Here is a 16,802-nt window from a genome sequence, read left to right as displayed (position 1 = left end):
ACAGATGATTATATTTCTAGCTGTTATAATTGATCACCAATAAACATGAATCTCTTAGTATCTCTGTAGTGCAATATAAATTTATTTTGGTATACCATTTATGGAAAATTGGTAGTGATAGTTCTTTAAAATGAGTAAGATGATACCCTGCATGGTTAGAAAAATCTCCTTCTATAATTTATGGGTAATTTATAGAAAACTTTAATTTTGAATACACATGACCCTATAGGTGGGTTGCCGACCAGAAAGGCCATAGAGGCTCTCTGAATATTATGTGGTGTATCCATTCCTCATGGTTGCTGAACAAAACAAAATGGAAATTTTATTTTGCTCAGAATACTTCATATCTTGCTTGCATAATGTTAAGAAATCAAGCTAGAACTTAGCTTGGATGAAAGCTTCTTTCTGCTAGCTAGCATTATGGTGCTGGAAAGTGCTATTCAGATTGCTGGTGAGAAAAGACATCAACAACCTTACCTTGCCGGGAACCCTATGAACTGCAGTACCAACCAGTTACAAAACATGCCCATTTATAAGCTATAGTAAGATAGCTTTTATGAGAATAGTTTAAAAAAAAAAGAGAATAGTTTTCTGTTCTGTGATTGGATTTAAGACTCATTCCAGAGATGAAACTCTATATCTAGTACTGTAAATCTGCTCAAAAGAGCATCATAAGGGAGAGAATAGGTTTTAAGTAAGAACTTAATTCTGTTGATTACATAAATTGACAAAGCATTGAGCTGTTCCCTAAATATATATGTTTGCCCATAGATCAATGCCACTCTATACTTTAATCAGAGAACCCTTTCTTTCCAGTCAAATACAGTGAATAAAGCAAAATCTTACACAGTATATTATGAGCATAAAAGAAAAAAAACATAGAAATCATAAGTCAAAAAACAGTCTTTCTTTAGTAGATATACCTAATAAGGAAATCGTAGTAAAATAATAGTTTATAAGCTCAGTTTTTTAGCTTAACATTTTTATATTATAATAAAGAGAAAAACCCAAGTTTGATGTTTGAAAATAAAATAACGTGTTTAACTGTTCAAAAATAATGTAAATGCCAAAACAAATTTTTGCTGAATGAAGGAAATCAATGCAATCTTCAATAGAAAAATGTTCATCAATTACTAAATAATATAGTGTAAATGTTATCCATAAATTCATCTATAGGTATGTTATAATTCTTATTAACATGCCAGTGAGAAATTTTGTGTATATGCTATGTTAAAATATACAAAAAGGCATCCTTCCATTGTCTAAGTATATCTGGCAAAAATTATGGCAGCAGCCCCTTACTCTACTGGAGGCTTTGCCAGTACTCAGAGTCCCAGAAAAGTTCCTGCCCACTGCCTGTCAACATACCTTACAGCTGGCTCAGCTGTCTGCAACAGCAGTTTCCCCTCATCTTCATATCCCAAATGACAACTCTGAAAAAAGCCCCCTGCACTACCAGAGGACACTGAGGTACCCAGAACTTTAGGCCCTCAACTCCAGCAGAAGACAATAGGCATTACTGGAGGCTTAACCAAGATTCAGAACCTCTGAGGCCATGCTGGTACCCAGAACCCCCAAAGTCCTCTGTTCTATCAAAGGCCACACAGGTAACTAGAACCACAGAGGCCACAGCAATACTCAGTACCCCAGAGGCCATGCCAGTTCTCAGAACTCCAGAACTTTAGAACCTTAACGGCAATACTAGCACCCAAAGCTCCAAAGGTCATTTAGGCCAGCAAAATCCCAGCAGACAAACTATTGAACCTGAGGAATAATCAGTAACCAAAACTACAGACCACTTAGGCCAGAAGTTCAGAGAAGAAACTGAAGCATAGATTAAAAAAGAAAAGAAAAGAAAAACTCTATCGATCCATAAACTAAGAAATCAGGATGTTAAACTATAATTAGCTCAAACCCAGATGACAAATAGCCAGTTCACAAATATAATTAACAACAACAACAAAAAAAAGGTCAATATGACACAACCAGAACCTACTTATCTTACTTCAGCAAGCTCTGGGTATTCAAGAATACAACCTTAAAACCAATTTTGTGAAAACATTAGAGGTCCTTAAAGAGGAAGTGAATAAATATCTTAAAGAAATTCAGGAAAATGCAAACAATAGAAGGAAATGAATAAATACCTTAACTCCAAGAAAAAAATAAACCAACAAACAGGGGAAGGGAATGAATAAAATTATTGTTTAAGATCTAAAAATGGGAAATCTCATATGAAAAAAGCAAAATCATACAGGATAGCTGAAACAATTCTGTACAATAAAAGAACTTTTGGAAGTATCACCATCCCTGATATCAACTTGTACTACAAAGCAAGAGTAATTAAAACTGCATAGTATTGGTATAGCAACAGTCAAGTCAATCAATTGAATCCAATGGAAGACATATATCCATACATTTATGGACACCTGGTTTTGGTAAATAAGTCAAAATTATACAATGGGTAAAAGAAAGTAACTTCAAAAATGATGCTGATCTAACTGGCAGTCTACATGTAGAAGAATGCAAATAGAACCATATCTACTTCCCTACACAAAATTCAAGCCCAAGTGGATAAAAGACTCAACATAAAACCAGATACACTGAACGTGACAGAAGAGAAAGTGAGAACTATTCTAGAACTCATTTGTACAGGAGACAGCTTCCTGAATAGTATACCAATGGCTCAGGCACTAAGATCAACAATCAATAAATGGGACCTCCTGAAATGGAGAAGCTTCTATAAAGTAAATAACATTTTCAACAGGAAAAAAATGTTAGCCTAAAGAATGAGAAAATATTTTCACCAATACTAAATTTGACCTAGGGCTAATTTCTATTTTATTGGATATTTTATTTACAATACAGATGTCATCCACCTTCCACATTTCCCCTCCCTAGAACCCCCTATCTCATCCCTCCTGCTTCTTTATGCTTTTAAGCCATTTTGATTACATGCATGTATTAAGGTCAGTTCTAGGTAGAGAGTCTAGCAATACAATAAATGCAGTCAAGGAACAAGCAATATAATAAACACAAATAGTCAAAGAAAAAACAAGGCATTAAACCCAATTATGTGAACATTCCCATGGTCACTTTCTAAGGGCTCATTAGGATGACCAAAGTATCTGAACCTACTTCCCTGTCCTAGCCCAAGGACATTTTCATGTCTGAAGCCTACTTCCTTGTTCTAGCCTAAATTTTAGATTCCTGTCTGAAATTACTTCTTTGTTCTAGCCTAATATTTAGGTTCCTGTCTGAAATTATTTCTTTGTTCTAGCCTAAGACTTAGATTCCTACCTGAAATTACTTCTTTGTTCTAACTTAATGTCAGATTCCTGCCTGAAGCCCAATTCCTTGTCCTTGGCCCATGTCAGATTCTTGCCAAGCAGCCCCAAAGGAGCTCTGCCTCTCCCCTTTTTTATTTCATTAACAAGACTGAGCCTGTCTTAGGTCATTCTGACAAGAATGCCTTTCTTACCCATCATGGAATATGCATTATCATAAGCATGCACTTATGTCTTAGGTTGGTAAGGCTCTATGCAGAGTCTTACCCATCCTCAACTTACCAGACTGCCAATTTAATAACTCTATCTGGGTGTCCATTTTCAGGTTCAAGCCATGTACTTGGCTGCCAACATGTTGATGTTGGTGAAGAAAAGCTTTAACACAATGGGCAGGAATAAAAGAATTCTCAGGACAAAAAGGGCTAGAATGAATGATCAAGGTATATATGCCATTCTTGAACCTTGAACAAAATAGAAATACTATTAACCTCAGGCCATGGATAATTTTAACATCAGTATCTGCTGTATTAAAGCTCAGCAGAGCAGCATCTTGAAATCAATAAGCTCCCTTTGTATCCTTAAAACATCCCGAGAGGTTTTAGAATTATGCCAAACAGTTCATTTTGTTTCTACTTGATTGATTTCAGCCCCGAGTTTGATTATTTCCTGCCATATACTCCTCTTGATTGCATTAGCTTCTTTTTGTTCTAGAGCTTTCAGGTGTGCTGTTAAGCTCCTAGTGTGTGCTCTCTCCAGTTTCTTTTTGTAGGCACTTAGAGCTATAAGTTTTCCTCTTAGCACTGCTTTCATTATGACCCACAAGTTGTGGTATGATGTGTTCTCATATTCATTAAATTCTAAAAAGTCTTTAATTTCTTTATTTCTTTTTTTCCCAAACACTTCATTTATCAGTATTTATATATACATACATACTTATACATGTATACATATATACATACATATATGAACAATAATTAAATAAGATATATTTGAAAAGTATTGGGGTTGGGAAGAGTGGGAGGAAGAAGAGAAAGAAAAAAAATATGTAAATACAGTGCTCATATATGAAATTCTCAAAAAGGAATCCATTTTAAAAAAATGTTCAACAGATTAACTTGCATTTTACAATATGAAAATAAATATGACCTATAATTATGTTGAAGGACATTTTAACTCACTACAAACTTTGAAATTTAAAATGAAAACAATAAAAATTATTTTACCCAGCATACTAACAAAAACCACAATAACATTTTATAATTCAAAGTATTTCTGAGAACAAGAAAATGGATTGTCAGAAGCTAAGTCAGCAGAGCCAGGGGGACACTGTGTGTTATTTCTTTTCTTTTCATTTCTTTTTTCTTTTTTTTTCTTTTTTTATTATTATCAAATCATAATTTTTACTTTTAACACAGGGGTTATAAACATGAAAATGCAGGATATGGGAAAGGGGATAACACAGGAGCATAGATGTTCAGGGGGAGTACAGATATCTTTCAGAACAGGGTATCAGCTGGGTGAAGGTTCAGGGGTCAGGTCACTATGACTCTGCCTATTCTTCACTTGTCCTTATCTAAGTTGGTACTATATGCCAAGGCTGCCTATTTATAAGGTCTATAACTACTCAAGCTGGTAGATTTCCACAAAAGCTGCCTGTTTACAATAGTTTGTAGACATCTGTTTCAGTGTTTTTCCATAGAGACCCAAGACTTTTTGTTAGCAGGCATGTATGTCAAGCCTATTGCTGATTTTAGGCTTATGGCTGATGTTAGACCTTCAGTGTATAAGCAGGGCTGCCCCTGACATCTCCTCCCTTCTCCAAATATAGAAGGGTTGTGGCGATTGTAATCTTGCCAAGGCGGGGATAGAGGCCTGACCTCCAGTAATTAAAGGGGACCTTGTAATGGCTCCAGTCCTCCTGTCGTTGTCCAGTGAGGCATGAGGGCCATACCCGTCCCAATGTCTTTTTCCTCTTAATTTCTTTATTTAATTTCTTTAATTTCTTTATTTCTTCCTTGACCAAGTTATCATTGAGTAGAGCATTGTTCAGTTTCCAAGTATATGTGGGCATTCCATTGATTTTATCATTATTGAAAACCAGCCTTAGACCATGGTGAACTGATAGGATGCACAGGATTATTTCAATTTTCTTGTATCTGTTGAGGCATGTTTTGTGACCAATTATATGGTCAATTTTAGATAAGGCAACATGAGATGTTGAGAAGAAGGTATATTCTTTTGTTTTTGGATGAAATGTTCTATAAATATCTGCTAAATACATTTGGTTTATAACTTCTCTCATTTTACTATGTCTTTGTTTAGTTTCTGTTTTCATGATCCGTCCATTGATGAGAGTGGGGTGTTGAAGTCTCCCACTATTATTGTGTGAGGTGCAATGTGTGCCTTGAGCTTTGGTAAAGTTTCTTTTATGAATGTGGGTGCCCTTGCATTTGTTGCATAGATGTTCAAAATTGAGACTTCATCTTGGTTGAGTCTTCCTAATTTCTAAAATATATAAATAACTCAAGAAACTAGACATCAACAAAACAAATAATCCAATTAAAAACTGAGGTTGAGATCTAAACAAATAATTCTCAACAAAGTAATCTCCAGTAGCCAAGGAACACATAAAGAAATGTTCAACATACTTAGCCATAAGGTAAATAAAAATCAAAATGATTCTGAGATTCCAACTTAAACAGGTCAAAATGGCTAAGATCAAAACCACAAGTGACAGCTCATGTTGTTGGGTATATGTAGCAAAGAGAACACACATTCCTGTTTTTAAGAGTGCATACTTGTACACCCATGTTGGGTATATGTAGCAAAGAGAACACACCTTCCTGTTTTTAAGAGTGCATACTTGTATACCCACTTTGGAAATCAATATGGTGGTTTCTCAGAAAACTGAGAATCAATCTTCCTCAATGCCCAGCAATACCAATCCTGGGCACGTACACAAAGAATGCTTCATCCACTACAAGGATACTTATTCACCTATGTTCATAATATCCAGAAACTGGAAATAACCCAGATATCCCTCCACTAAGCAGTGGATAAACAGAATGTGATATATTTATACAATGTAGTATTATTCAGCTGTTTAAATAAGGAGAGAGAGAAGGAGGGAGGAAGAGAGAGAGAGAGAGAGAGAGAGAGAGAGAGAGAGAGAGAATGAATGAATGAATCATGAAATTTACATGCAAGTATATACCAGTAGGAAAAAAAACCAACAACCTGAAGGAGGTAACTCAGACCAAAAAAAGACAAATATGGTTTGTACTCACTTATAAGCTGATATTAGCTGTAAATTTGATCACTCTAAAATCCACAGACCCAGAGAGACTAAGTAACAAGGAATGTTCAAGGGAGAATGCATAAAGCTCCCTGGTAAGGAAAAAGAAAATATTTTGGGCATACTGGGGGCATATGGAAATGGAAATAGAATGGATCTGATAGGTTTTGGAAGGAGAGAGTATTGGAAGAAACAACTGGAATTGAATCACAATTCGGGGACAAGGTAGAAACCTAGTTCTATGAATTGCCCAGACATCTACCACAGTGACACTAGCTAAGATTCTGAGTAGTGGGGCATATGGAGCCTAAATGGCCATTTCCTATAACCATATATCAATTCCAGTGGAGTGACTGGAACACCAACCCAGGAATGAAACCTTCAGCCTATAATTTGTCCTGCCTGCAAGATGTGATGGGGTAAAGGTGGCACAGAAACTGTGGGAGTGGCCAACCAATGATTGGCTCAGCCTCAGATTCATGGCATGAGAAGAAACTCAGCCCTGACACTGCCTAGAGGGCCAGCTACTAGCGGCTGTAGATCTTAGAGACCTAGGATGGAACCAAACATACTTGGACAAAAATAAGTCAATAAAATGATTCCTCATAATACTATTCTATACATGTAGACAGGAGATGGGCACAATCAACATCAGAGAAGCTTATCTAACAACTTTTAAAAACAGATGCATAAACCCACAACCAAACTATTAGATTGAGCCTGGGGAATCCTGTTGAAGAGGGAGAGGAAGGATTGTAGGAATAGATGGGTCAAGGGCACCACAAGAGAAACCAAAGAATCAAGTAACCTGAGCTAATAGGGGTTCACAAAGTTTGAACAGATAATCTGAGAGCCTCACTGGGTCTTACCTGATCCTGTTATATATTTTTGGTTGGATGGTTTTGTGTTCTTGTGTGATGCTTCACAGTTGAAATAGGGCTATCTGACTCTTTTGCTTGATTTTGAGGACCTCTTTTTCTCCTACTGAGTTCCCTTGCCCACCCTTAATATGAGGCGAGATGCCTAATCTTACTGCAATGCCATGTTTGATTGATATACATGGGAGGCCTGCACTTTTCTGAAGGTAAAATTCGAAGAAGTAGATGGTGGTGATGGAATATTGGGAGGATAAACTGGGAAGAAAAGGGAAATGGAAAACTGTAGTTGAGATGGAATATATGAGAACAAATAAAAAATAAACTTTGTAAAATTTACAAGGTCCAAAATACATACAAGAACAATTTTCCCATTAATTTAAAGCTTTAATAATAAGCTATGTACTCTATATATGTTTTGACAATCATTTACTGAAAGCAGTCAAATGTTAGAAGCAAATATACAACAAATATCCACCACAATTGCTGTAAGCAACATGTGGATATAGCTTATTAACAACTTCTTTCAGTACTAAGGTCTTTTGGGTCAGTAAAATGAGTTTTTTCCTTGTAAATCTCTAGTAAAATGATCTGTGTAAAGTATTGTTTGCCCCTTGCCCATACCATGTTTTTGTACTACTCATTCATTTCCTCACTATTTCTATATGTGACTAGCATTATTATTGGTCTTTTATAAGAATGTTGCTATACAGCATAGAACCCCAGTTTTCTTTTTCCTTCATGTTCAGTAATTTAGGTAACCTGAAGAATTTTTATGATGTCACCACCAAAATGTGTCTTCATGAACAGTGAACTTTAAAACATGATGACCAAATAAAACAAATATGACCAAATATAGACCAAATAGAAGTAAATATTGCTGTATATTGTCAACTTTTCCAACAGTTTAAGAATATATCAAAGCATTAATAATGTGAAGAAAAATTGCTCAAAATTATTTTTAGATTAAAAACCCTCCTGTTTTTCTTTAATGCGGGGGGGGGGTTCTTAGAGTTAAAATACAATTAGGTTACAACCAGAGGGACCATGTGATACAATGTTTTAATACACAATTGACTTGGTTAATTTATTTGTCAAAGTCTATAGAAAGATAAAGTCAAACACCCAATTTCAATGACTAGTCAGTTTAGTTAGAACATTTAATTCAAATAAAAAGTTGTCATTTGGTGAGTCATTTTGAATACAGTCTGAAAGACTTCAGTGTAATGAAATCCCAGCATACATAAGCTTTACATGCCTGCATATTAAAGTCCAATGCAAAGTTCAAATGACGATTTAAGACATGTATTATAGTTTTGCAAAGTGCAGAAATCATTAGGATACACGAAAAATAGCATTTCTTCATTTTCAGTATTTTGTTAATAATGGCAATGTTGGCATTTTATAGTTTGCAAAGATATAAATCATCTTTAAAATTATGATGATATTATTCAAAGCATATGTGAAAGCATATGTTTGCTCCAGTTGTATAAACTGCTTATTTGTCATACTTAATAAATATTGAGGCTTACACTGTAACTTGTTGCCTTTCAATAATTGAAATCTAGTTGAAAAAATATATTTTTGCCTTACTATCACAAAAAGAATGGGTAGGAGGTGAAATGAAAAGTCATTTTTTAAAAAGAGACCTTTCCATTCATTATAAGTTAGATGTAGTTTAACATGTTTGCTACTATCTATCAATACCTTCATCAGTATATAGCTAAACTATTTGAGTGAAATAAGTTTACTGTACCATTCCAAAGCAATAAATACAATCAAATCTGGTTTATCAAAATAAGTTAATGTGCCTATATTCACGTTCCAGCAGTGTTCAAAGAGGTCTGATTTGTTTTTTAAAAAGTGGTCTCAGAAACAAGTTGTTGGATTAGGAATGAAGTTTCATTTTTATCTGGAATTTCATTGCCTTTCTAAGAGTTTAAGCACTGGAATATACCGAACCAGACTTGGTACATTCTGACAACTATTCTGTAATCAATCATTTGCATGCTGGAGTCCCAGAGGGTATGGTCTTTCAGTATCTGGCTAAGAAAATACAAAACATGTGGCAAGGAAACCAACCATAGATCACTGAAATTAAAATCATATATTTTTCCAAATTACAGCTAAAATGCTCATCTAGGTAATAATGAAGCAAGTTCAGCTTCCAGAAGTAAGAGACAATTCTCCATTAACACTTCATCACACTGAAACTTGTGTTCTGAATAATGTAAACATTTTAATAGAAATATAAAATGTATTCCTGTATAAAGTAAAAACAAATCTTTAGTGAATATGTGTGTGTGTGTGTGTGAGTTACTATACAATACAGTGTAGCAGCAATAATGCACAGCTTATAACAAAATATCCTCCTTTATTTTATGTCCTAGCTTTTAGATTGGGGGTGAATCACTTGAAATTCCTTTACTCCCTATAATCTACAAAGATATATTTGAAGATATATGCTTCAGCAAAAATAAGTGAGGTTGAGGCCATTTTTATCTGTACCAAAGTATTCAATGGATTTCTTGGTACAATTTCATTTGAAATGCCCAAATAAGCATATGCCTTTAAAATGTATGGAATACATAAAAAATCAGCCTTTGCCATCATAACGAGTCAGATTTTGTGAATATAAATTTTAAATAATGAGTAATATAACTATATAACTATATATATATATATATATATATATATATATATATATATATATATATATATATATATTCCTGAGAAGGCATACCGGAAATAAATAGAGTGAAACTTAACCATATGCATTAACAAATTTAAGGTTGGTTTCAAATCTACAACACCAAACAAAAATCTGTACAAATTATTTTCACAATCAAGAGAATTTATCCAAAGCCAGCATTAATCTATTCTTGACTTGGGTAAACACTAATAAGATATACACTATTACAGTACTGAGTGAGTGTCTGATCTTCATATACATATCAAATAAGCCAAAATCATTTTACCTTTATTATCCCTTTGGAATTTTTTTACGCTTTGTCCATTATCTTGGTCAACAATAATTTCTTCTGTATTGTTGGGCATCATAACTAAAAATGAAAAAGGGAACTGGGTATAGTTTCATGCAAAATACCCAAAGAAATGCATAAAAGTACATAAATGGCTAATAAACTCTAACAATTTATATTTATTTTACATACTTCTGTTACATAAGAAATATTTGCTGTGATAGCCAAAATCATGAAAATCACTAAGATGACAAATCATGCAAATTTTAAAGCATCATTCACATTTAGTACTAACAATAGATTTAATATATACTATTTAAATCATGTATTTCTTCTTTAACAATTATTATTCAAATTAGTTTTAGTCATATAACTAATAAACCCAAAATATTTCAAAAAAGAATTTATCAGTTAAAATAATTTTGCCTTTAACTTACTGTGTAAACTTTCTTAAATATATACAAAATTCATAGTAGAGTATAATTTTCTGATATTTACTGTGAGTCTTTACAAAACATTTATACTTATAGAAAAACATACGAATTTGTAATTTCATCTTATTCTCTGAAGTTATATTTCATTGAAAGATTACAAGTCCATAAATAAGATACTGTAATTTTATAGCTAAAATTTATTACACCTTTGTAATCAACTGTAAATATCTTTTCTATCATGGTTGGGCAGTTGTGAAATGTGCATATAGTGAAAATCATTGTCTGTGGAACTGAATATGTGTCATTTGTCAATAATTTTCTAAGATATTCCATTTTGTACAAAATATTTTTTTTACTTTGAGATCTATTACCCACTATCCTATGCCAGAATATTTTGCAAGTATATTTCTCTATACATTCAACTTATATCCAGCACTCAATAATTGATTTTCTCTTCTGCATAGATTATACAGAAATAAATAATTCTGCATTTTCTTTCACTAACCCAATACAAAAATTATCCCAACAGAATAATATATGCTTTATTTAGTTTTTTGATTCATTAAATTTATTCAGTGATAGCTTCTTGTCTTGTTCAGATTTCCTATAATCAGTTTTTACTTAAGTTTGTAACAACTAGGTATCCCCTGTCCATAAACTAGAGGAAAGGTTAAATATCTCTTTCTTGGAATTAAAACTTGGTCACTAAAGAACAGAATCCTCAAGCTGTTGTTCATCATGTCTTTAACCTCACTCTACATTAGAAACTGCCAAGGAGATATTGAAAAGCAAAGCATGTTGGTGCTCAAACTATGTTCTAGATCAAGTGAATTAAACTCACAGTGCATTCAAAAGACTTCAAAAGTTATTATAATGTATGACATTGTTTAAGAATCACTGAGCTATGTATAAAACTGGGAACACAGACTATATAAAATACTGATAGATAGAAGTAGATAAAATTGCATGAAAAAGAAATTATCTCTATCTTTCTATAGCTCAAATTTAAAACAGAATACAGATCCTAATGTCCTGAATTCCTCTTCTCCTTCAACATCCAATTATTTTAAAGAGACTAAAATAAGCACTACTATGAGCTTTGAAAACCTAAAGTATATAAAATATTTCTGGAGATAGATTGCTGGCAAAAAACCATCATTTTTCTAACAGAAAATATATACATAGGATACTGGATTGAGTAAAAATAGAAGAGTTAGGAAAATTTACCAAGTAAAAATAACCCATAATTATTTTATACTGAGAATTTATTTAGCTGAGCATTTCTGACAATTTCTGTATAGATGAGTAAGATCATAGAAAATGAAATGTTAAGCAAAGTAAAAATAAAAACAGCAAAATTTATCTTCTCAAATTTTCTTACCACTTTGACATTCCAAAATGCTTTTTTCCACAGACAGTCAAGGTTACATCTCACAATATTTCAGTGCAACAGGCATGAAAGTAAATGTTTCCATATTATAGACAATAAAATTAATGATGGTTAAATGATTTACCAAAAATTTTAAAGATAGCTACAGTAAAAATCATATGAACAAATTCAGGTGTCCTATAGACCCTATTACAATTTCTAACAGGTAAATCTTGTGAGACAAAATTTAGAGAAACACATTTTCAAACTTTGTGGCACAGTGTATTTTGATTGGCTTTTTAATTATCTTTAAATGACTAATTCTCTAAAGTATATATTGTATCAAATATCCCAGAGATACTGTGCATATCATATCTATAGTTTCTAATAGTAAATGGTACATACCTACAGATTCATCCAAGTCATATAATGTACCAATAAGTATTTCATGGTATCAGTCCCAAGAGATTAAAAAATACATTAAAGAAAGGCCTCGGAGTGTATGAAAAGGTTAACACTTTCTACTTTTTCCTGTATTGCTTCACAAATGATGATTACTTCAAAAGACGTTTATATTAAAGAAGTGCCAGTTCTTCCAGGATCTTCTTCCTGTCTTAGTTGAGTAATATGGAACTGCCTAAAAGACTATCTTCCAATTATTTGCTTCAGGGCAATCACTCACCCACTCTGTCTGTATGATGATCCATCTGTGAGGGAGAGCTGGGCACACTGCTGCTTGGGTGGGAGGAGCTCTGGCTCCCAGGACGATGACTCTCTTCCAGAGATGGAGCAGGAGAAGGACTCTCTGGGATCCGTTCCTGACACAGGATGAAACAGAAAATGATTCATATGTGTGCTGAAATTTTCATGAACGTTTTAGGAATAGCATTGGAAATATTTGCCTAGCACTTATCCTTCAAGTATACACAGCAAATTATGTGAACACGAACACTTAAAGATACCTTTGAAGAAATAAATGGCATGCCATTGCAATTAAATAATAGAAGGTTGCATATGGCTAAAATGAAGTTAGGTTAAGTTTTCTTTCTTAAAATTGCATAAATGGAAGCATAGAGAGATACCTCAGCTGGTCAAGTTCTGTGTATATGCATAAGATCTTAGTTCAGAATCAAATACTACTCTTAAAATAAATGGCTGTGTCACCATGCAACTATAATCCCAGCAGCTACAAGAGCATCTCCAGACACCACTGACCAGCTAGGCTGGCTAAAACACTGAGGTTCAATGAGAGACTCTGACTCAAAACAACAAAAGGTGGAGAGCAGCAGTTGAAAAAGACATGCAATATTAACAATTGGTCTTGAAATGGGTACATGTACTGGAGAAAGACAGACAGAAAGAGAGACAGAGACAGTGAGATAGAAGTCATAAATGATTATAATGTAGGTATAGAGTAATGGTTATTGCTATCATGAATGTCTAGACTGATCAAAATCCATGCATAGTCTGAAGAGTAACATTATTATGTAATTAATGAAGATTTACAAATACAGATCCATAGAGCCCTGTAAAGGATGTCAAATGTTATATTTCTTAGATTGGTAATTTTTCACACAAGAATATTTGTAAACAATATGCTTTAAAGTATCAGAATTTATAACAGACATATGCTGATATCTACCAACAAAATCTTTTGAAAAATCATAGAATACAATACTGCATTATACAAACTGACAAGTCTACCATTGTCAATTTTTTAGTATTACTTAGAGATTTATATTTTAAATAATGAATCTTAATAAAGATCAAATATTTTATGTTTTTAAAGTATCTGGCATGGCTTTTAGAATTTATCTTTATACAATTTCATTATTTACTTATGTATATTTATTTATTTATAGCCCAAACACTTTTCACACTCCCAGTATCCCCCTTGCAGAACCGTTTGTCCCATCCCCCATCCCCTTCTCTTCTGAGAGGCTCCCTCCTGGGTATACTCCTCACCATGGCATATCAAGTCTCTGCCAGATTAGGCACATCCTTTCCCACTGAGGTCAGATAAGACAGCCAGGGAGACTGAACTACATATGTCTGCTACATATGTGCTGGGGTCTCATTCTTTGTTTGGTAGCTCAGTCTCTGTGAGCTCCCAGGCGTCCAGGTTAATTGAATCTGTTGGTCTCCTGTGGGGCTCCTATTCCCTTCAGGGACTTATCCTTCCCCCAAATCTTAAATTGAATCTGTTGGTCTCCTGTGGGGCTCCTATTCCCTTCAGGGACTTATCCTTCCACCAAATCTTCCACAAGAGTCCTAGGCCTACATCCAATGTTTGGCTGTGGGTAACTACATCTGTTTCAGTTCATTGCTGGGTAGAGCCCCTCAGAGGATAGTTAGGCTAGGCTCCTTTCTGCAGGCATAACAGAGTAACTTTAATAATGTCAGGGATTGGTGCTTACCCAGTGGATTTGTTTCAAGTTAGGCTAGTTATTGGTTGGCCATTCATTCTGTCTCTGCTTCCGCTATGTCCCTGCATTTCTTTTAGATAGGACAAATTTGGGGTTAAAAGTTTTGTGGGTAGATTGGAATACTTATCTTTCCATGGGGGATCCTGCCTGGATACAGAAGGTAGCCTCTTTTTTAAAAAGAAGCCAAAATTATACAATGGAAAAACAAAAGCATCTTCAACAAATGGTGCTGGTCTAACTAAATGCCTGCCAATAGAAGAATATAAATATATCCATATTTATTACCCTGCACAAAACTCAAGTCCAAGTGAATCAAAGACCTCAACATGAAACTGGTTATACTACATTTAATAGAAGATAAACCAGGAAATAGCTTTGAATGCATTGGTACAGGAGACAATTTTCTGAACACAACACCATTGGCTTAGGTTTTAAGATAAACAATTGATAAATGTGACCTCACGAAACTGAAAAGGTTCTGTAAGTGAAAGGACACTTTCAGCAGGTCAAAATGGCAGCCTACACATTTGGAAAAGATCTTTACTATATCAAACAGAGGGCTAATATCCAAAATATATAAAGAACTCAAGTCAGACTCCAACAAACCAAATATCTCAATTAAAAAATGGGTCACAGAGCTAAACAGAAACACTCAACAGAGGAGTCCCAAATGGCCAAGAAGCACTTAAAGAAATGCTCAAAGTCCTCATTCATCAGGGAAATGCAAATCAAAACAACCCTGAGATTCCACCTCACACCAGTCAGAGTGGCTAAGATCAAAAACTCAGGTGACAGCACATTCTGGCAAGGATGTGTAGAAAGAGGAATACTCCTCCATTGCTAGTTATATTGCAAACTTGTAAAACCACTCTGGAAATCAATATGGAGGTTTCTCAGAAAAATGGAAATAGTTCTAACTGAAGACCCAATCATATCGCTCCTGGGCAAATACCCCAAAAATGCTCCATCATACCACATGTACACTAGCTTCACTATATTCATAACAGCCTTATTCATAATAGCCAGAAACTGAAAACAATCCAGATGTCTCTCAACCAAAGAATGGATACAGAAAATGTGGTTCGTTAACACAATGGAAACTATCCATCTATTAAAAACAAAGGCATCATGAAATTTGTAGGCAAATGGATGAAACTAGAAAATATGATCCTGAGTGAAGTAACCCAGACCCAAAAGGACATATATGTTATGTACTCACTCATAAGTAGATATTAGCCAAAATGGATACCCATGATGCACCCCACAGACTCAAAGAAGATAAACAAGACAGAAGGTCCAAGTGAGGATAATTGGATCACACTTAGAAGTGCCAACAAAAAAGTCATAGGATGCAGAGGGAGGGAGGGATTGGGTGGGATGGGAAAGGACAGGAATTTAGGGGAATGATCAGGTGTGGTGAGAGACAGGAAAGAGGTCCAGAGGGCCAAAAGGATGAATCGAAATCTTAAGCAGAAGGAGGTGGTTAGTGGGGGAAGTCTCTAGGAAGTCCCAGAGACCTAGAATAGGAGAGGATCTGAGGAGTCACTGCAGGTGACCTTAACTGAGATGCCTATCAGTAGAAACATGGAACCTGAAGAGGCCACCTTCTGTAGCCAGGTATAAAATCTATTAAAGACTAAAGCTACTCAATATCCTTTTGAATTTTATACTTAAAAACTAATCTGTATATTAAGTTAATATGATCAATATAAAAACTAATTTTTAGTGTTAATGCACATGTAAAAGAAATATGTTTCACCAATACAAATGCAGAGATAGTGAATTTTGTATATTTACTTCTTCAATAATAAATTCCTTGTACTCTATGCTCCATCTAATTTTCTGTAATTATATCATCAACAATCCACTTTTCACAATGTTAAGAATTATCAAGTGTGTGTTTGTATATTTTCATATTGATTTTGCATGATGACCTCAAAATTTGTAAAGCACCTAAGGAAAATTTTAATTCAAAGTAATAAAATGATGATTAAAAGTTATTACTTCATTTGTAGAAGTTAATATTCTGCAATATCTGTCACTTCAGCAGATAGAATGTTGTCATTTTCCTGCCATAGATGTCTATCTTATATCTCAATTGCCAGAAAACTGAATACATATTACACATTAAATTACAT

At 34.2% G+C, this 16,802-nt stretch overlaps 1 protein-coding gene across 2 annotated transcripts in view; it reads right to left on the bottom strand.

The window, feature by feature from the left end:
• The window catches only part of Dach2 (dachshund family transcription factor 2), a 464,497-nt gene that overhangs the window by 62,968 nt on the left and 384,727 nt on the right, over nucleotides 1-16,802 (bottom strand). For both annotated transcript variants that reach the window (XM_076918144.1, XM_076918145.1), the window contains exons 7-8: nucleotides 12,921-13,056; nucleotides 10,433-10,516 (exon numbers count right to left, since the gene is read on the bottom strand). In XM_076918144.1, the coding sequence (XP_076774259.1) occupies nucleotides 10,433-10,516; nucleotides 12,921-13,056 (220 nt within the window). The remainder of the gene's footprint in view (nucleotides 1-10,432; nucleotides 10,517-12,920; nucleotides 13,057-16,802) is intronic.

This window comes from Arvicanthis niloticus, chromosome X, assembly GCF_011762505.2.
Source record: "Arvicanthis niloticus isolate mArvNil1 chromosome X, mArvNil1.pat.X, whole genome shotgun sequence".
In the NCBI taxonomy this organism is placed as follows: domain Eukaryota; kingdom Metazoa; phylum Chordata; class Mammalia; order Rodentia; family Muridae; genus Arvicanthis; species Arvicanthis niloticus.
This window is presented reverse-complemented; position numbering and strand designations above follow the sequence as displayed.